The sequence below is a fragment of the Manis pentadactyla genome, chromosome X (genome assembly GCF_030020395.1).
Source record: "Manis pentadactyla isolate mManPen7 chromosome X, mManPen7.hap1, whole genome shotgun sequence".
In the NCBI taxonomy this organism is placed as follows: Eukaryota; Metazoa; Chordata; class Mammalia; order Pholidota; family Manidae; genus Manis; species Manis pentadactyla.
The window spans coordinates 331033-351897 of record NC_080038.1 but is presented as its reverse complement, the minus strand read 5'-3'; the positions used below and the strand labels follow the sequence as shown (position 1 = coordinate 351897).

The following is a 20865-nucleotide window of genomic DNA, read 5'->3' as shown; positions in this document are numbered from 1 at the left end:
TCATAGTTTTGCCTTTTCTGCCTTTTTCCTGCAGTCCCCCAACTGGCTGTTACGAAATATGAAACTCAGGCAGCCTGGCAAAGGCTTCAGGAACCCGGGACCATGAAACACGTCTGCAGTAGGCCAAGTAAATGTCCTCTCGTGTTCGCTGAAGGAATCTGAGACCCCGGTCGTGAGAGGCTGTCATGTGAAAACGCCCAGCCCTGCTCTTCCTGAAGGTGTGTCTGTGGCTGCAGGTTACAATAACTAAAGGAAACACCACCGACCGTGGGTGTTCTGGTGCACGGAAAGCCTGCTGCACAACCCAGGGAAACATCGGAAGGAAATTCAGGGCTGCGAGACTTACATTTGAGGTTCAAGGATGCCAAGAATGTCTGACAGAGTCCACCAAACCTGCTCTCTTGAAAAGATCCGAGAGAATTAGCAACATGGTCAGCGACTGTTTCAAAGGGAAAGCCTTTCTTACATGACATTAAACACTGAGAACTGAGCAAAGCTGGACGTGCATGTTTAACCATGAAATTACTGCACAGATTTCATTTCTGTGGAGGCGACACACACCAAAGCTTGCTGCATTTGCCCCAAAAGGGCAGAGCTTTCTGGAGGCCAGACACTGAGATGCCAGAGGTAACTCAGGTATGTGGGACGTGTAGGGGACACACATTATCCGGTGGCCCTGGTCCCTTATCCCACGCCTGGCAAATGCCACTTTCTTCTATCCTGGGCATGGGAGCATTACATATGAACCAGTTTTGTCACATGCGGGTCAAAAAGCAAAACAAATCTCGAGTTGGACCCTCCGCAGTGAAGAGGAATGTCCTCAAAATTCTTTTCCAGGCTGACAAGGTTTCAAGGACTAAGAAACTGGCAAGAGACACAGACGCCCCCCTCCCAGCAGAGCATCAGCGGGGATTCAGCTTGCCAATGTGGAGCTGGGAATGCCCACCTGTCATGGGCTCAGCCCCACAACTGAGGAGGCCCCCGGCCCTGCCAAGGCTGGGCCAGTATCCCTCGGGTGGCTCCATCCATCCCTCATCCCCACCACCCCACCGTGCCTTCCCCACATGTGGTTTTCATCGAAGCCGGGAAGCTGTCAGAGCAGCTAAATCGGGTCCTTAACTTGCCTTTACATAAGGAGATAAAAAGCAGATGCCAGAAAAACGTTCTCATTTTTAAAAGTTGACTTTTTTTTTCCCATTTATTCTATTTTGTTCTTTCCAAAATGACTCAATCATCATTTTAGTGCTGTTGTGGAGAATCCATACACAGTCCAAAAAAAAGAAAAGAAAGAAAAGAAAAATGTAAAACTCGAAACCAAACCGCCTGGGCTTCTCACAGATGCCCACAGTGCTCTCCCAAAACTCGACTTTGCTCGAAATAGGGATTTTTCTCTTGATTTCCCCACCTCTGGGAGAACGTGGACTGAGACGGACAAGAAGCTGGAGGTTCACTTCCGTACGCGGACGGTTGTGGGATCTGCAGTCAGAGGGCCCTGCATACTCACGAAGCGGGTGCCAGACGCCCAGTGGAAATGCACACACCTGCTTTGGTGTCCGCACAAAAACAACACTCTATTTTTCAGCCACAGTGGACTCAATGCTTTTTCCAATCAGCCTCCTCGGGGGAGAGGGCAGAGTTTTTTTTAACACTTGAATACAAATATTTATAAGTTTATTTATATCTCCGTTTTACAAGATGTACATTCATACTATATGCTTTGACAAAATACACTTTGCAACTAAGAACGAAAACACAGGGGCATTTTGAGTTGGGGACCTGTGAGCACGGCCTTTGAACGTGTGTATCTCCACAATAGCAGAGGGAGATGGATTTTTAAGACCGTTGGTTTGGGAAAGGGTGTGTTGTTTCTTTTCGTTTGAGCGATCCCTGAAAAAGGTCTGTAGATCCAGACACACCTTGTATGCATAACCCAAACAGAGTCTCTGCGTCGTAAATCATCCTGGCTGCTCATAAATCCGGAAGGGAAGGGGAGGGGAAAAAAAGCAACAGGCTTAAAAAATATAAAAATAAATGGAAGGCAATGTCAAATTTACACTCAACATAATTAAAATAGCACACATTTATGAACGTTCAACCAAAAAGAAGAAATAAATAACATCCATATACATCCAGTACCAAGAAGCAGAGAACCGTGCCTCTCTCTCGGATGGGACCTCTGCATACAAACAGGGCCGGGTTCACGAAACCATCACCTTTTCAATAAATAGCACGTTTCATAGCTTTGAAACTCGGTATTTTCTACATTCCTCCACTGATTTCTCGTTAAATATCAAATTTCAATAAAACATTTATAAATTGCATCAAGTTTTCACGTGTCTTGAAAAATCAGCATATTCCTAAGCTAACTTTTTAATAAATTAGGCACCAGTTTTTAAAATGTCTGTCTCGTCAACTGAAAAGCCCTCCCACCCCCACCCCCACCCCCACCACACTTGGATAAAAGAGCAAAGTGCCTCAAATATTTTCGCTGTTGTAGCCGGCCCATGGCCTCCCCTGTGCCCCAGTGAAAACTCTGAGTGCAAGGGGTGGGGGGCTCCCTTTGCACCCTGGCAAGTACCAAAAGTTTAAGAGGAAAGCCAAGTGTAAGAGCAGAGAAAGGTCCGTCATAACTGGAGGGGCCATGAGCTCAGACACCCTCGAGGGAGCAGCACGTACTAGATCCGTTTAAATGTCCAGATGTCCTCACACTGCCCAGGCCACAGATGCCCATGGCTGGAACTCAGGATTACAAGGACAGGGGCTACCTGGGTGCCCAGCTCAGAGTGGAGTGATGTGAGGAGGTCGTGCTGCACCAGGAGGCACGCGAGTCTAGGGGGACTGGTCCCATATTGGGGGACGCCAACCTTTGCAACTTGGAGCACCCTTTTCATACGGGAACCACATCTGGCCTGGCCCTTAGCTCTGTCCCAGTAAAGAAGCCACAGTGCTGAGGCCCTACCAAGACCACCTACATGAGGACAGCCCCGTTCCCTCAGGAAAAGGTGTTCAAAGCAAGCAATTCTGAGCCACAGAGCTTCTAAAATGCGCGAGTCAGACACTTAACCCAGGAACGTATGTGCAATGTAAGATCCAGGAAATGCGATGCCTTTCCAGGGCAACTGCGGCCACACGACAGGAGGAACAAACAGTGACTTAAGAAGATTGAAGGGGAACAGCATAACTGCAAGAACATAGCTGGGCCGACCAGGGCGATTCCCACCCTAAAAACACTCTTTGGCCAAGGTTTCAGGAAAAACGAAAGCACTATAAGGCTCACACCATCTCAGCAAACAGAGTCCCCCCTGCTTCGTGGACAGAAGACGACGTTTGCACACACACATGCCGAGGCTCACAGAGAACGGGAGACCCCTGTGCCCCATCCAGTGGCGTGAAAACAGAATCCTTTCCGATGCGCTTCCTAGGCAACATATCTTTAGGCCAGCACACTCGACCTCCGTCCCCAATGGTATTTGCAAGTAACATGATTGACTTTGAAAGGGATCTTGTCTGAGTAACAAGCACCCAACTGCCAAATTATGTCTGCCTCCCATATTTAATTCTTACGACCTGTGGAAAAATGTGCCACTCCCACCCCATGTGTGCATGCAAAGGTGGGTGTGATGTCCTGGGTCTTGGTTGCTCTGGAAAACCAAGAGACACACATGCCACTCCCAGCATCCTTTGCCTACAACACCCTCCCCTCCTGACAGCCTCCCAGAAAGGAGGGGACCGGTTATAGACCACACTGAAATACCCATTCACATGCACCCAGAATTTCTGGAGGAAGAGGCAGCTGGGCGATGTGCCCTCCATGCCATGCCCACCCACTCACCCTGCAGAGGGGCACCCTGACTTCACTCCAGGGAGAGACGCAAACCCAGCCAGTGTTCACAGCCAATACCACCCGCACAGTTCTCTGCCCTGCTTCTGTTTCGGAGGGTCCCAAAGGCGACGGTTACACCTGGCTCACTTTCCATGCTAAATAAAGCAAACCGAAAATGTAAAAAGGGTTAGGTGACCCCATCGGGCAGGTCTTAGGCCACCAGCCTCCCAGCACAACAGACGGCCTGCAGCTTTACTTTAAAACTTCAGGTTCTGCCAGTATCCGACCTCATATCTTTTTGCTTGTGTGGAGTGCTTTTCTGCCAGGAAAGGCGTGGTTTCGGACAATGATGTTTAGATTAACTAAATTATTACACACATTTTGGAAAAAAATAGGGATGTACACATGTTACCTGCAACTTTGGCCAAGTGTTAAATTTGAGGATGAATGGAGTTCTGAAGGAGGTGAAATGCATGGTTTTGCATGTAAAGCAAAGTAAGCCTATATATAGGACCTCTTATTATTATTGTTGTTGTTGTTATTATTATTCACAGCTGTTTGAAAGCAAAACTGATCATTTGAGGCCAACTCTATCATGCCATTAGTGTCTGAAAAAACAAGTTTCAGGTGACTTAAAAATACTGATCTTGCCTTGTTCACCTGTCTCTGACATTTTAGAGCTGTACAGAAATTGCAAAATAAATAGTCGAAGGGGCCTTTTGATTTGTACAGTTGCAGAGTATACAGAACCTGACAGGCAGCTACATTTCAGCTCAAGCGCTCCTTTCCATGAAAGGAAAACTGTCTTTTCTTGGGGAAAGGTACCAAAATCAGGGATAAGGGAAGAAATTGCTAATGCCAAATCTGGAAAGACCAAAACCACTTTTAGAAACAGAGTGAGTGAATGAAGTTGGGTAAATGCCTGCTGAATGGCCATTTAGGGTGTAATAGACAGCTTCCCTCTGGGCAGGCCTCAGTGACTAAAGCAAAAACACAGGTGTCTATCTTCGAGGTAGAAGCCCAGCTTCACCCCACACCGCTCACCCCAAATGCAAACAGCGCACCCAAAGCACGTCTCCCCGAAATTCAGGTGCTTTGTTTGGGAACCAAAGTTCACTTTGGTTACTTCCCATCAATCGACTTTCCCATGCCTTGCCACCTGCTAAGATAAGTTGCTGCTTGGTGTTTACCCAATTTGGAAGAAACAAAGGAGAATGAGTGATTCAGATGCAACGTGGGACTGCCCACCACTTGCAAACATTCGCTTCAATCTCTCTGCCTGGACGACCTCACTCTTCCCCATTCCCAGACACAGCTCGGCCACCGACCTCCCAGGCCTGCTCTACCACATCCCACACGCCTGACCCCCACCATAACCCCAAACACTCTCCAGTCCCCGTCGTTTTGCCAATGGGCCCCCGGCAGCCAGGCCCGCAGCATACAGGAGGAGGTAATGCCTTTAAGCCGTCCAAAGCTGGTGGGTCAAAGAGTGCAGGACTAATTTCTTTAAAATCTATCATATTTACAGTATTGCACTTGACTGCAGTGAATTGCATTTCACTAAAATTAATGGTGCATCAGTATTACGCCTCAAACACCCCCCCGCGCCCCTGTGTGTCGATGCAAGTCCTTCGCATCGGAATTCTGTAAAACAGCAAAAAAAAAATGTCAACTCGGGAATCAGATACTGCAAAAGTTATAGTCATCTGTTCTATGGCACAAGGAATCCTCAACTCTGTGCTTTGGGGCCGTATATGTGCATGAAGACCGTGCTTATAAGGAGTTCCAGGATGTTGACGACGTGAGGGATCTGCGTCGCCTGTGGGCCCTGCTTAGGCCAGGGCGTCAGATGCATTTCGTTATTGCTGCCTTTTGGGACAGGGGGTTGGGGGGGCGGGCGAGCCCAGCGCGGCCCCTGCCATGGATGAGATGCAAAAGTCCACGTTGAAATCCATACACGTCCTGCAGGTCCTTGGGTGAATAAAATTGTTGGCCACCAAGAACTGGCATCTTCGGCAGAGACCAGCATCTTCTGTTTCACAGACTCTGGGATCTTCGGAAGGTGTGTAGGAGGCCGCATGCACAGGGTAGGAACGCAGACTGCAGACGAGGGCGCAGAGCCGCGGGGCTCCACCGGGCTCGGGGTCCCAGGACGCCCCGACAGCGCGGTCCGGGGCTGGGGGGGGGGTGCCTGACCGTCACCCGCTCTCTCCCGCAGTCTCTACGACCGTCTGGGGAGTCGTGACATTCCGGAGGCGCCCTTCCTGGGCCTGCCGTGAGGGCCCCGGTCACGGGGCGGGAGGCGGATGCGCCTGGGCCCGCGCCCTGGCTCCGGGGGCGTCCGTGCGGCCGGCGGGGACGCGGAGGGGGGCGGGCGGGGAGGCGGGCAGGCGGGGCCGGAGCCGTGCGCGGGCCGCGCGGCTGGTCAGAGCCCCAGGGCCTCGGCGTGCTTGCGCGCCTTCAGCCGTAGGTCGGCGATGCTGGAGTTCTTGCTGTTGCTCTTGGCGGCGGCGGCCACGACGGCGGCGGCCGAGGCGGACTCTGCCAGCGACGCGATGGGCAGCCCGAAGGGCGGCGGCGGGAACATCAGGTAAGGCGCGTGCGCCGCCAGGTGCGGGTGCAGGTGCGGGTGCGCGTGCGCCACGCCTTCCAGCTGCAGCTGGGCCTGGACCTGGGGGAGCAGACGCGCAGCGTGAGCCCGCGCCGAGGGGTCCCCTCGGAGACTCCACGCTCATCACCCAGGGGACCGCCACCCGCCCTCCTCCCCACCGCCGGGGGCTGCTTCGGGACACGGCTGGGAAATGCCAACAGATCCCGGAGCGCATCCCACACCCCGCACTGTGCATCCTCTCGAGGTGGTGTCGACAGCTGGCACCGTTTCCCCACGAGATCCCAGAGTCTCTGTTTGACCTCTGACGTACGTCCTGGATCCAGGGATCTGATAGGGGCTCCCCCTCACCGACCCCCTCCCCACATTGTTGAACCTGCAAAGAGCCCCCACCAAATTTGGAGGCGCCCATTGCCTAATCTCTGCAGGACCTAGTGGCTGACCCCACATTGGCATGTGATGCAGGGAGCCGCCCTACCCTGGGGACCCGGCACTGCAGGGGCAGAAGATGGGTCCGGAGCAGGGGTGGGGAGAGAGGCAAGATGAGAGGACGCCCTGCCCTCCTTGGGCACCGAGAGTCTGAGAACACGAGGCTCTTATCCCGGTCAGTCTCGCAGGTGTCTGTTTATACCACCTCCCCAGGCCCTCGCTGACCCGACGAGACCTGGGCCTGAACCACCGGACCTCCCGCCCTTCAGCAAACATCGGTCCAAATATAAACCCAGGCCTACCGCTTGCAGCAAAGCAAAGCGCCCTGCCCAGACCGCCGCCGCTTGCCACGGGGCAGTCACAACACCCTCCCCCCGTAGGGATCTCCACTGCCTCTAGGCAGGGCCCATGTGGGCTTTGGGCTCTCACTCTGGGGACCTGGATCTGCCCCCAGGCAGCTGGCACCATCCATCCTACTGCTGGTCCCCCAGCAGGGCACTGTCCTTGGGGCGCTTGGTCCACGCAGGGCACCCCATGGTACGCCACGCAGGGCATGTACTGGGCCCTATGTCCCCAGCTACGAGGTGCAGGGTGACGCTGAAGGCCAGGAGGGGCACAGACACTGCCAGTCGAGGCTGTCAGGCAGGCAAGGGAGACCGGGATGGGAACGCCGGCCCTCACACCCTAGTGTGGGCATTCCTGTCTCACCCCCACTCCCAACCAGGCAACCTGTGTGGGTGGCATTTTTTTTCCTTCTGAATTTTCTAAACTCGTGTTTGACTTTATGTCCGGGCACTCCCAAAGGTGAGTCTTGGAGTTTTACAGCGTGATTTTAATACGTGCCAACGGATCTATAAATGCCCCTTGTAAAAGCGGCAGCTTTTCTTGCGCGGGGCGGGAGGAGCGGGGGAGGGGGGAGCAGGACGCCGGGGAGGCGGGGCCCGCGTGGCTCAGAAGGAAGAGAAACGAGCTACCTGTTGGAAAGGCATCCGCAGGGCGCCCATGTTCACGTAGGGCGCCACCCTGCAGGCGTCCAGGTGGCTGGCGGTGCCCAAGATAACGCCTGCAGGGGAAGACAGGAGGCGTGATGCACCCGGGTCCTCTGCGCACGGTGGGGGCACCGCTGCCCGCCACGCCCCGCTGCACACCCACCTTTGTGTCTTTGGTTCTGGGGACTTCTACGCCCCCCCACATGCCCCACCACGCCCGCTGCGCCCTCACCTTTATGCATCTGGTTCTCTTGCTTCCGGCACTTCGCCCTCCGGTTCTGGAACCAGACCTGGGAATGGCGAAGACACACACACACACACACACACACACACACACACACACACACAGCCCAGTGAGCCGGGCCTGGTACGAAGGCTTCTTTCCCAAGACGCTCAATGGCACCTTCGCGCCCTGCCCGACAGAGTTCCCTCCCGCCCCCCACCCACCCACTTTCACGCACCCCCACTCCTTGACTGGTTACCTAGATGTGGGAATTTTCAAACTCACTTCTGGGCCCTGCCTGGTCCCTTAGGTGAACCTGAGCGTCACATCCATATATCTAACGTGAACACGTGGCTGCCGGTACTGCGGGGGGGGGGGGTGGACTCGAGAACTTTCCACCGTTTTGTGCAGGCGGTCCCCCCTCCGATCCGCCACAGCCCCTGAAAGAACCTGACCTTCCACCTCTGAACCTTAGCGGCCAAGGAACAGGGGTGCACAGATGGATACGTGGGTCTGAATCCGGCCCCCTCCCCAATTTCAGGACACCCTGAGTCCAGAAACTTCCATGTCTTCCCTGCGTTCCCTGGAATCCTGGGGGTGGGGGGTCTCCCAGATAACTTTATGTAGTTGTGAATGTCCTCGAACCATAAAGACCCAGCGTGCCCCGATAATGCAGCCTTTGCACAGTGGGCACGGGGCTTCTCCAAGGACATCTAGTTCTTGGGGGACTGGGCGACAAAGGGCGGTGGGACCCTCGCCCAGCCCAGAGAGATGCACAGGCCTGACACGTCAAGATTTGGGTGCAAAGGGCTCTCCCCAAAAGACCCCTCCAGTTCTGCACACTCACACCAACCCCTCTCCCACACAGCCCGGGTCCTTGACCACCACCGTGGCCCTCAGGCTGTCGCTGACGAAATCTGGAGGCCCCACTTCGTCCTGATCTTAGTCTCTTAATTTTCCCTGTTTTTCTCCGGCAGCGCCCCTTACACACTTCCTCGCCCAATTGCTGCGATGGCGGCCACTCACCACGCCCCGTAACCAGCAGAAAGAAAGCCTTCTGGGGGCTACTCAGCCGGGGGTAGCTCGGCACAGCGGGCTCGCAGTGCCTGGGGCTGCCAGGACCCCCACCCCGCGTGGGGACACTTCAGCACACCCAGGGGCTGGACGCACCCGGGAGTCTAAGAAACAGGAACTGTTCCGACCCAGGTGCTTAAGAGGCAGATCTCCAGCCCAGCGGCCTGTCGGAAATGGCTTTCAAGAACGATCGAAAGCTCAACGCCCCCCCCCAGGCTGCAGACAGCCTGGAGAAGTTTTGTCGCGTTGCGCTGAAAACTAGTCCCCACAACTTCCCCCGCCCGCTCTGGCTTACATTCACTCTTCTTCCCTGGGTCTGCAAAGCGTGAGGCACATCCCTCTGACCCCACATCCTGCGCCCCCTCCCGTAGGACTCCCCCCACCCCGGATAGGACTGGACCCTTTGGACCCATCCTAGGCGCCTGCTCCCTGTCAGACCCAGAGCCCAGTCTTTGGGGGGGACCAAAGCCAGCGTCGGGACAGCACATTCTGCACCCCCGCTACCCCCACCCCAGAAAGGTATTTTTCAAAAACAGAAAGCCACAGCTCACTTTTCCTTCAGCGGGGGCAAAATAAATAAATAAATAATAAGATTATGAAAAATAAAAGTGATGAATTAGCCCGTGCGTTAAGCGATAATAAATCAGTCTTGGGGTGATTCACGATCAATTCCAATTAGCCCTGAATATGCTAAGTAAAGTGCAGTACAGTGGTTCAGACAGTCATTTCTTCATTAAGGACCAGTCGCTGATTTCTTTCACAAATGCCCTAATCTGATTTCCTTTTGATGTCCATTACAGACAGTGAATAATGACATTTAATTTAGCTCTGCGCCATAAACCCAAAGATATTTGTTGTAATTAAATTACCGCCTGCTCCTCACCGTGGTCTCATAACTTTCGATTAGAACCCTGACAGCTGGGTGATGTGAGCTTCCAGTACAACACTAAAAATAAAAGGTTAATAAGGACCAGCTTCCATAGGATCTTCAATTTATTTACAGCAAATTTCCACACTAAATTGAAACTCTATCCTTTAACAACAGGGCACAGGCTGTACCGACAAGGATTAACCAAACTGTTCAGAGCCAGGATGAAAATGCAGCCCATTCCTGGCCCCTTGTCCCTCACTGCCCAGGACTCTGACCCCGCCACCTCCGTGTTTTCACTAATTGATTTTTATGAGCACTTCTCTGGCTTTTCTTTCTTGCCACGGGATTCTTTTCCCTGTGGCCAACAGAAAATTATTTCTTTTTTATTCTATTCCCATGTTTATTTTTATTATTATTTGCAGGCGTTAAATTTTAATTCGCCCCTAGATGGATAGCCACTCACTCACGTGCCCCCCTTTATTCTAGGACATTCTTGAGATCTACAGGCACCCAAGAACCAATTTTCTACCGCTCGGTCTCTCCTGCTAAGGTGCTACTCAGTAATAGACTACAAAATGAAAGAAATAGTGTGGAATTAAATTACAAGTAATTTATTTTTATAGAAACAGTACATCAAGGCCTGGGAGATATTACAGATCCCAGGGATAAAGACAGTGGGAGATGACATAAAAGTTGATATCCCCTTCAGCAAAAGTTTAATCTTTTCATTAATTTATATGGTGCAGCCCAATCCATCTTCTGAGAGAAAGGTGTCCAGTGGGAAAGCCACCCTCGGCCGGCCGCCTCCCCTCGCTGCGGCCACAGATGCCGCTTGGGGAGAGGGTCCTCGGACCCTGCCTGTGGGTCCCACCTCTGCTGGACGGTTCTAGAAACAGCTGCCACTGTGAAGAAGAGCTGAAAATGCCTGGGGAGTGTTGCATCTCATTTTAAGGAGGTTTTTTTTATTGCAGCAAGCAACACGGGAAAAATGGAAGGGTATTGAGAGCAAAAAAAAAAAAATCTCTTTTCAAATTAAAGATTTTGCACAACATTATTAGGCATGTTTGCATTTTCGTTTTGTAAAATACGAAATCTGGGGGGAAATTGTATTTGAAATGAGAGGACCTTATAATCAGTAAGAAACCCACCCTCCCGAGGTCCTGTGCTTTGCACGGCCCCCTTCCCGGCTGGAAACATTAATTCCATTGATTTAAAGCCAGTCCCCAGAGCCCGGGGATCCTGACCCTTTTTCTGTGCTACTCAGACCCGTGAGAAAGGCCAGAAAGGCCCAGCTTGCAGGCCCGACCTCCCAGGCGGGGGCTGCCGTACCTGAGGACGCAAACCTTCGCGGTTCTGCCCCCCATAAATAAATTAATTTAACGTAACGTTTACAACGCTCCAGAAAGGCTTCCCTTAGCGTCCCCTCTGCGCACGTGCGCTGCACGCCGAGGGCCCCGCAAGCAGTGGCGCGCCAGATGGGGCTTCCTGAACTCATGCGCCCTCGCCCCCGCCCCCGCCCCCGCGCCTTAGCTAATCCGGCCCCGCGTGGGCTCGAGCCACAGTCCCCTAGCTCGTTCCTCCCCTCCCGTAGGCTGTCTGGGCTCCCAGGCGTGGGAGGGAGGGGGCAAAGGGCTGCGGAGCGGTGGGTAAGGGAGCAGCGGAGAGGCAGATCCAAATTCCCACCCCCTCGAGGTGCAGGGAGACCTGGACGCGCGGGGCACGAGAGCTTCACACGAACCGTTCGTGCGAACCTTGCGGCCCGCCCCGCAAGGCCCCCCGGCGGCGTCTGGGGGAGGCCCGGGTGCAGCCCGCCCCGCGTCGGGTGCCCCGCGCTCCTGGCCACCCGAGGGGGCGCCCGGGGGCAGGGGGGCGGGCGGCGCGCTCCTACCTGCACGCGCGCCTCGGAGAGCCCCAGGCGCTGGCTGAGCTCCTCGCGCATGAAGGCGTCGGGGTAGTGCGTCTCGTCGAACAGCCGCTCCAGCTCGTTCAGCTGCTCCAGCGTGAAGTTGGTGCGGCTGCGCCGCTGCTTCAGCTTGGTCTGTCCATCCTCGTCCTCGGACTTGACGTCCTCGCGCTTCTCTTTACACTCGTACAGACCTGCGGGGCGGGCCCACGGCACAGGCTGAGGCTCCCCGAGTCCCTGCGCCCGCCTCCGCCGGCCCGGGGGTCCTGCGCTCCCGACGGGCAGCCCTCCGGGCGCGCTTTTGCACCACGCGGTGAAACCCCGAGCGCGTGCCGGCCGTGGGAAGGGGCCCCCCGGCTGCGCCAAGTCCGTAAAGCAAACTCCGGCGGAAGACACGCTCTTGGGGAGCGACTCGGGCCCTGGCGGCTTAGGTGTTTCCTGGCCTAATCTCTGAATGCTTCCCTCAATTTTCCACTCCGTGCCTGTGGGCATACTGGCATAGTCTAACTCCGTCTCGTTCTCTCTTTCCAAGGGGACGGAGGTGTTAAATACTGCTTTTAACTCAAGCCTAAGCAGAATTCCCCAAGTGTGGGTCCCCGGCAGGGCAGCCAGGAAATGTGCCGGGTATGCCCAGGCCAGGCTGGGGGTCCAGGCCCCGGGAGAGCCGCTGACCCGGCTGCAGTGCAGCAGGACAGGGCCCACCCCCCAAGCCCGGTCAGAACCTCCCTGCCCATGCCGTGGAGCTGGGTGTGCGGCCCCTACCCTGGTCTCCTCCAGACCACAGAGCAAAGGCATATCATAGTGGGGGCACGGCTGGGTGCGCAGCGGCCTGGGGCTTCCTGGATGCTTCTCTTCCCACATATTCACCCTGTGGCCCCTGCACACACCCCACCAGGGCGCCAAGAGGGGCACTTTCTAAAGTCCGAATATTATGACGGCATCAGTATTTGCTAGGTGAGGTGGGGGGGCTGAACATCAAGCAGTAAGGTCAGAGTTTAGGATAAATACCCCCCAAACCCTCTCTTCCCACCTCCAGAAAATGCAGCCCCTCTCCCAAGCTCACGGATTTTAAATAAGTAGGTCCCAGCCTGAGGATGGTGGGAGCTGTACCTCCGAAGCCGGGTTCCCTCCCGTCCTCTTCTCCTGTGCCTGGGGCCTGCTGGGTGCAGGCAAAGAGCACCTTTGTACCCTAATTAGAAGTCCCCTCAGTGTCAAGGAGAAGAGCTGGCCTTCAGGGGAGCCAAACGGTCTGGAAGTAAGGCAAAAAGCCCCTTTCCTGGCCCAGCCCAAAAACTCGCAAAGGGAAAAGACGCCAAATATCTGCGGGAAAAGGGGTAAATCCTGGCATCCTGCCTCCCCTCACAGGGTCCCCAAACTGGACCCCAGACTCTGCCTGAAAGTGTCCCCTCAAGGCTCCTGTAGTGCTGGGTACTAAACCCCAACCGAATGCATTTCCAGGAACACCTATTTCTTCCCCAAACTAAATCCCATCCAGGGCGGCCCACAGTCCCCTCCTGTCTTGAGACTGAACCCCAGGGATTGACCCCAGCTGAGAAGCTGGCCTTCCAAGCACTTAAGAACCGAAGGCAAGCTTTGCAAAATCCACAGACTCCCACGCATGGCTCAGTGGGGCACTGCTCCAGCACCCAGACCTCCGGGTTTCTCCGGAACCCAAGAGTCTCTGCACCTCTGTTTTTTGCTCCTATCCTGGGTCTGGACCATCCCAGGGGTCTGCATATCCAGAAAGGGGGAAGGTGGGGCTGGTGATGTCCTTATTTCCTCTGACTTTAAAAAGGCCTCGATCAGGCTTTGCTTTCTTCGTATTATTGCAGTTGTATGGCAGGATTCCACAGGGTGAAAGGGGGCAGGAGGCTCGGCCTCTACAAAGGACTTGGGTAACTGGTCAGGAGCGGCGGAGATCAGCCATCAGGCACTGCAAACCTCTGAAATTAAAGGTGGGCCCCAAGTAACACCTCGCCGACAGCAGTGTCTCCATGAAGGTAAACTCTGTGTATGAATTATAGTGCCAGGTGGCCGTGCCAAGGGGTGAACCCCAAGATAAGACTGGCTGGGTCCAAGCTGCCCGGGCTGCCAGTGGTCAAGGGCTTGTTTCTACATCTCTGCCAGCTTTTCTCTTCTGCAAGGTCAAGGCCTTAGAATTTAGCTCCAAGGCCATGACACCACCCCAGACCCAAAGTGCAGGGTCCAGAAGGCGCTGAGGCAAGGGGTTCTGGAGGAGAAGCACCTCTGGGGGAGACAGATGGCCCCTACCTCTCTCGACACCCTGGGGAGTAAAACAAGACTGTGGAGTGACAGGCAAGCCTCTGTATCTCCTCTCTTTGTATTGAAAACTGGACACAGAGCGATGCCCCATGAGAAATCCGGCTGATTTTATTCCTCTGATTTATCGCTGCCAGTTGCCCTGTTGGTACAGAGATATCTCAGCTGGGACGACAGTGCCCAGGTGGGAGAGCCCTCCTAAACCCGCCTTTTCCCCCGATTCAACAACACGGCCAGCGGTGAGCCGGTGGCCGAAGGAAAGAGGCCCTGGACACAATGTGTCCACAGCAGGGCCCGCTGCGTCCTGCCAAACTGTGGGCCAGCACTCCCTGCGCCCAGCCACGACCTTCCTGGCCCTTCACGCCCCATCCAGACCCTGACCACCGGCGGGCATGAAGTTTAACTCAGTTTAATTCACAGACCCGCGTCAGCCAAGATCAATGGTCAGGGTTCAAGGGGAAAGTTTTGCCTAAGGGGAAATAGTGTGGAGAGGTTCCGAGGGCAGAGGCGACTCCCCGACCAGCAGCCAGCGCGTCCTCCACGCTCGCTGCCCATTCCCAGCTGGGGAAACCGGCAGGCGGTGGGCGCTGGAGAGATGTATGCGGATCGCTCCTCCAGGCGCGTGGGTGTAAATACGAGCACAGACACCCAGACGCGCACCCGGCAGCCTTACAGCCGACCTCGCGTTTAAGGCACAAGCACGAGAATCCACCCCAGGCCGGGGAAGTTCCCTCCGCGGCGCCTAGTGACCACGCCCGGGGAAGCCAGTGCGCCGGCAGCGCGCGGCCCCAGCCCCTGCCTATCCTCCGCTCCCTGCCTCCTGCCGCCCGCCGAGTGTCCGCACTTGTCGCGCCCACTTCCCCAGGTTTCCTTCCTTTCTTAACGAAAAGACCGGCGAGAGGCGGCGGGGGCATTTCCGTGCGAGCCGCGGCTGTAAATTCAAGAGTTTTGGGGTCGAACTGAGAGCGAGCCTGGGCGCCGGGGCCTCCCCGTGCGCAGCGCGAGGGGCAGGCGGGCTGGCTCGGCGGCGAGGAGACAACGACCCGAGCGCGGCCCGGAGCGGCGGCGCCCGGCCAGCTTACCTTCCGCGGCCCTCCCCGTGCCGAAATCTTTCAGTTTCTCCTTGTCGTTGTCCACGTGGTCCTTAAACAAATGCACGGGACAGTGGCCGCCGGCCTCCGTAATGTCCTGGAGGTTGGAGTCCGAGCTCCCCAGCTCCCGCGAGCGCGCCAGTCCGCTCTCCAAAACTTCCCGGTACGTGATCGAATCCTTCTTGCAGCCGCCGCCGCCGCCGCCGCCGCCGCCACTACCCTCCTTGCTTTTCTGGTCAAAAGATTTGGATACAAAAGCCGTGAGCTCCTCCATGGCTTCCCTGGGGTGGGGGGGGTGTTGCGGGGTCCGTCCGCGCGGGGCTCGGCGGGGCTGCCTGGGAGCCGGGCTGTGGTCCGCACGCGTCCGCGCGCCGGGGCGAGGGTGGATGCCTCGTGCAGCTAGTTATTTATGCCTTTCCATTTGAGGTCTCACTATTTATACGCGGCCACCTCCGCCCAACCCCCCGCGCGGCCTGTCTGCAGCAATTATGGCTCCAGGCTCGGCGGCGGGCGCACGCGGGGATGCTGTCGCTCCCCCACCTCCAGGCCGGCAATTGGCTTCCCTTCCATTTCATCACTGTTTGGCGTCGGTGCACCTTGGTGTGGAGACGTAAAGATCACATTTTCGGAAGCAGAGGGAGAGGGTGCGCGCGCGCGAGCGGGCGCAAGAGCCAGCAGCGCCCCCAAACAGGTCCCCGCATTTTCTCAATGGCTGGCGGACACGAAACTCGAGGACTTCCCTGAGGGTGACGAGGTTCCTGCCGCGCGCGCAGAGCGGGTCTTGGCAGGATGTGTCCGCGCGTGGCGGTGCCGAGAGGCCCGGGGGCCCCCGCCGCCGCAGACGAGAATGGACTCCCAAGTTGGAGACGCGGTTGGGCCGCCGGATGAACCCGCCTGCGTGGCCCGCGGAGCCGGCTCGTGCGCGCGGCTTGGTTGGGGAGCAGCTCGAGCGCCCCGAAAGGAAGGAGGCCAGGGGTCCCCGAACGTGGACCCTGGAGCCTCAGCGGCCCTGGAAAGCGGCTCGCAGACCTTGCAGGGGCGGACGCCGCCACGCGCATCCGGAGCGCGGCGGTGGAGACGCGGAGAGACCGGCGGGTCTCCGGGAGAACCGGTTTGTAAGCGGCGGTCCTGCGGACTCGCGGCAGGGCCCGCTCAGCCTTCTTTACAGCCGTGCTGACAGCCTGGTGTCTGGGATCTTTATTGGGGGGGGGGGAGTATATATTTTTGGTGGTGCCACGGCTTTCCTGACTACCCCCTCCCCACTCTGCCGTCCCGGCGTGCTTAGGAGCGGCCACTTTGTCAATGGCAACACGGAATTCGAGTCACGACCCGGAAGCCAAGCCTGTCATCCTGTCTGCAATATGCCCTCTACGAATAAAGTTGACTTTTCTGCTGCCCCCTCCTTCTCTAACACCCCCGCCCCCCGCCTCCCCCTGACCCCTGGCTTTGGGACAAGCCTTTTGGCGGCGGGGCGGGGGTGGGGGCTGTCGCGGTTTCTGGAGGAGCTCGGTTGGCTTTTTCTGAAGGCCGTTCCTCCTTCGAAGCGTCGGCTCCCCAGACCCCAGGATGGGGGGCTTCGCTCAGCGGTACCCAGCGTCCTGTCCAGCGCGCGCCGCCGCAGCCCGAGCCGTTTCTCCGGGATCCGCGGGGCCCTGGGGGGGGGGCACGGGTAGCATACCCCAGGGGCAGCTGCCCGAGTTGGAGAAACAGACCTGCCCTTCCCCTCCCTGTCCCCACCCTCCAAGTCAGCCCCCGGGTTTGCCCTCCGCGCTCTGCCCTCCATACTCCCTCCGAGAGCTCTGCGGCGGCACTTCTCAGCCCCGACCCTGCGCTGCTCTGCCCCGCGTGCGGCTGGCGGAGCTGGGGGATTTGCGGGACGCTGCCTCGCCCCCCACCCCCCATTCCCGACTTCAAAAGCCAAAGGCGAAGAAGGCTTTGCAACTTAACAAACAGGTCTTTGTCACCGCGGCCTTCTAATCAAAGCGGAGGCGCGTGGATATCACACGGAATTACAAATAGCTCCTCATGCATTATGCATGCAGCCGCCTTGCGGGTCGGCAGGGGGAACGCTGAGGGCCGCGCTGGAGCGGCGGTGCGCGGGGTGCGGGCGCCGGGCGGCCCCGGAGTTGACAGTCCTGGCTGGGGACGAGCCTCTGCATGCGCCCCGGGATCCCAAGGGCTCAACGTCTGCCCGGGCGGGTCTGGGGACCCCAGACGGCAACTGAACTCTTTTACTGCAGAGACAGCAGAGCGAGGGGCGGAGAGGAGAGAGAGAATGCAAAGGAGCTGGTCTGGGGGAGGGGGCTCTGGGCCAGAGCAACTTTCTAGGCTCCTCAGAGTCAGGGTGACATGCCCTCCCCAGTTTGTGTCCCACCTCAACAGTCCCCCAGTCTCGGGAGGGGAGGTCAGGTGCCCAGGGACCTGATGGAGAACCCCGGAGCTGCAGCCTGCTCACCCAAACCAGAACCCTAAGCCAGGCGCTCCCCTAGGGCCCCAGGGACCACGCATTCTCCTGGGGTCCCATAGGGCCTGGCCTTTCAAGGCCCGGGGTTCCTTCACAAAACCAAATGGGAGTCCCCAGGCTTCCAGTCCAGACCCCAATGCAGCGCTGCCCCCCAACATTAGACCTCAGATCACACTCTGCCCAAGACCGAACACTCCCCCCAACCAGGGCTGGCAGCCTCCAGGAATCTCTCCAACGTTCACCAGACGGGGACTCTGCATGTTCAAGATCTTTAAGCCAGAGAGAGAATCCAACACCCCACTGAGGCCTATAACTTTGGTTTCCAGAGTAGGTGGACTGGTTTCCCAAGAGTCTGTCCTGAAAGAAATGTGCTAACCCACCCACACGCACTCCCTGAATCTCCAAGGCCTGGCTTTTTTAAAGCGTTTTTTAAACGCTTTAAAATTTTAAAGCGAATTACCTGGGGAAGTAATTCGCCGCTTTACCCAAACGTTCTCTTGTTGGGGAGCAAAGTGGTGGCCTCACTCTTTAACTTTTGGTGACTGTGGAGGCTGAGGTCCCCTGTACCCTCTCCTCTCCCCGGCCAGGAGTGCAGAAGGCTCCTTAACTTACTGTCCTACAAAGATCAGAGACACCGACGCCCAGCGTTCCTGTTATGTATGTTGTGGTAGCCAAGGACCTTTCCTACTAGGTATTTTCTGCTAATTCGAGCCCTTGCCTGAGGCCTCGGGGTGTATACACTTTACAAACCGTTACATTTCCTCCCGGGACTGCAGACAGGAGGGGAGTATACAGAGCCTGCCAGGCTGGCAGGGCGCTGCGTAAGGGGCGCTTGTCTGGGCTTGGAGAGCAGCTTCCTCCGCCACCCCCCCACCAAGGAAGACCCAGACCCGGGGAGCGGGGGGACAGAATTTAAAATCTCAGCAAGCTTGTGCGAATAGGGACGCTTTCTGTCTTCCACGAGTCCTGCCAACTCTTCAAGAGAAACGGGTTTCACAAAAAGTTTGTGCATAGAAAGGAAGGCACGTTGGCTTCCTCTCTAAACAACACCAACAAAAAAGAAACGTCCCGGGTGTGGGAGAGCAAAAGAGGGCATCAGGTTTCTGGAAGAAAGGGGCAGTTGCAAAGTTGATTTCCGCAGCCCTCCGCAGGCTCACACCCTGCCGCTAGCGCGGGTCGCTGCTCGGCGCGCGGACGACACTGCGCGCCCGCCTCCCGCGCGCGCCGCTGCCGGAAAACCCAGGCACCTAACCGGCTCGGACCCGCGAGGTCCCGAAGGTGTTACAGACAGGAAGAGACGCGGAGGCAAAATGCAATCAGACGGAATAAAAATACAAGGACACCTTGTACAAGGGACCAAGAGAGGGAGGGTGGTGGAGAGCCATTTGTACACAAATGCTGGTCCCAGGAGTTTGGAGGCACCGTGCTGTGTTGTCTGCAGCGCTCTAAGCGCTGGTCCTGTGCTCACCAGCCCCCCAGATCACCCCCACCTGGGAGACTGATTCCGCAGCCCACCCAGCAGCCAAGGGCCCACCCCGGGAGGCCAGCGTCGTCTGGGGTAGGGTGCTGCCCTCGCCCCGCACGCTGCCCACAGGAACCTGGGTCCTCTCGTTCCGGATCGGGCTTCCCAATTCCGCGGACGGTCATCCTGGCGAGGCCGCGGAGAGCGCGAGCCCAGGCCGGCAGTGTCGGGAGCTGGAGGCCCTGCGCGCCCACCCCGACTTTGCCCCAGCTGGAGCCCCGCGGGCCTCCCCAGCCCCAGGTCAGACCTGAAAACTGGGCCACGCCGGTCCTGAGAGGCAGGGAACCGGCGGGTGGGTCTCCCCGCGGCGACCTGCTGGCGGGAGGGGTCAGCGCTGGCAGGTCGCGCACCCGCTGCGGTGGTGATGGGATCTCTCCTCGTCCTTGGCCTTCCCCCGACTGCAGAAAACAAATAGGCCAGAAGACTTCTTAGCTACTGTATCCGCGGGGGACGCGGACCGGAAGGTACTCAGGTTAAACTTGGATGTCCAGGGGGCTCCAGCCTAGCCTGGACTCCCCAGGAGACCTGGGCAGAGAGCCTGCGGACTGGACAGGCTGACCAGGGCACCCACCGCCCTCCTGGGGCAAGCCCAGGGCACGCAGACTCCAGAAGCGGGGAAAGGGTGGCATAAGGAAATGCACGAGGCATTTTTCGATCTTGTAAAACGACGTTCTGTGTGAAAAATAGGTAAATTGTAACGAAGGAGCACTGTATTTCTTCTGCCTGTCCCCCTCTTTTTCGTATTTACAATGCTGAGGGAAGGAGGTCATGAATATTCAAATATTTAACATTCTGTAATTCGTAAAAGGTACCGCTCACTCAGATCTGGCAAACGGACCCTCTCCTCATCTGAATGTATTTACTTTAAATCAGATTTCATGCTCTGAGTTCTTAATGGCAGGGGTCTGGGTCCTCCACCCCTCCAGGCGGTGAGAGTCACCCATCCAGTCCCTGTTTCCCCCACAAAGCTGTCAACTCAGGACCCAGGAGGGTCACCTTCGGTTCCCATGAAACGCAGGAGGCATATTCAAGGAATTTCGCCCCTCAGGTGTGGCCCACTTTCCGAGCACGTAATTGGAAAGACAATTTCTATTAATGCTAAGAACAGAGGGGGTGTTAATGCTTTTCACAGAAGAGCCAGCCTTTTTAACAACAATCAATCCTCCCCGCACATTAAATATTTATGAGTATTGATCAGAGGTGCGGAATTTTACAGACGTCTTAACACATTGCATAGAGGCGCTCCCTTCCACCCCCACCCCGCTTTTAAATTTAGAAACCGGCATTTGTATTCCCTCCTATGTTGTTTATTGATTTACCCAAACATCCGCGTCTCAAATGAGAGGCTAATAGATTTTCATTACTGTGGGCTCTGTTAATCCAGCCTGTGAATGGATAACATTGATCCTCTGGACAAATTCGACATCTATCATATTAATAAAGGGCTTGATGGGGCAGGATTTGCTCCAGAGGGTGGCCTGCATCTGCGCTTCCAGGGCCCACCCAGAACACGGAGGGTTTCTTTATTACTTATGCTACAAATCACAGGATTTATGAGTGGGGGCGGGGAGCTGGACGGTTCTAAAAT

At 56.5% G+C, this 20865-nt stretch overlaps 1 protein-coding gene across 1 annotated transcript; it reads right to left on the bottom strand.

Annotated features, from left to right (window-relative positions):
• Positions 1–6248: 6248 nt before the first annotated feature.
• LOC130678814 (short stature homeobox protein) lies at positions 6249–15628 on the bottom strand. Its single transcript, XM_057495530.1, has 5 exons — positions 15283–15628; positions 11906–12114; positions 8082–8139; positions 7835–7923; positions 6249–6494 (listed from the first exon to the last, which is right to left on the bottom strand). The coding sequence occupies exons 1-5, from the start codon at positions 15563–15565 to the stop codon at positions 6249–6251; spliced, it is 885 nt and encodes a 294-aa protein (XP_057351513.1). The 5' UTR covers positions 15566–15628.
• Between the last annotated feature and the right edge of the window lie 5237 nt (positions 15629–20865).

Coding starts and splice junctions, on each gene's coding strand:
- LOC130678814 (XM_057495530.1), bottom strand. CDS start 15,565: ATGGAGGAGCTCACGGCTTTTGTATCCAAATCTTTTGACCAGAAAAGC. Junction 8,140..11,905: donor TCTCCGAGGCGCGCGTGCAG/GTAGGAGCGCGC, acceptor CGCCATTCCCAG/GTCTGGTTCCAGAACCGGAG. Junction 7,924..8,081: donor AGAGAACCAGATGCATAAAG/GTGAGGGCGCAG, acceptor CTTCCCCTGCAG/GCGTTATCTTGGGCACCGCC.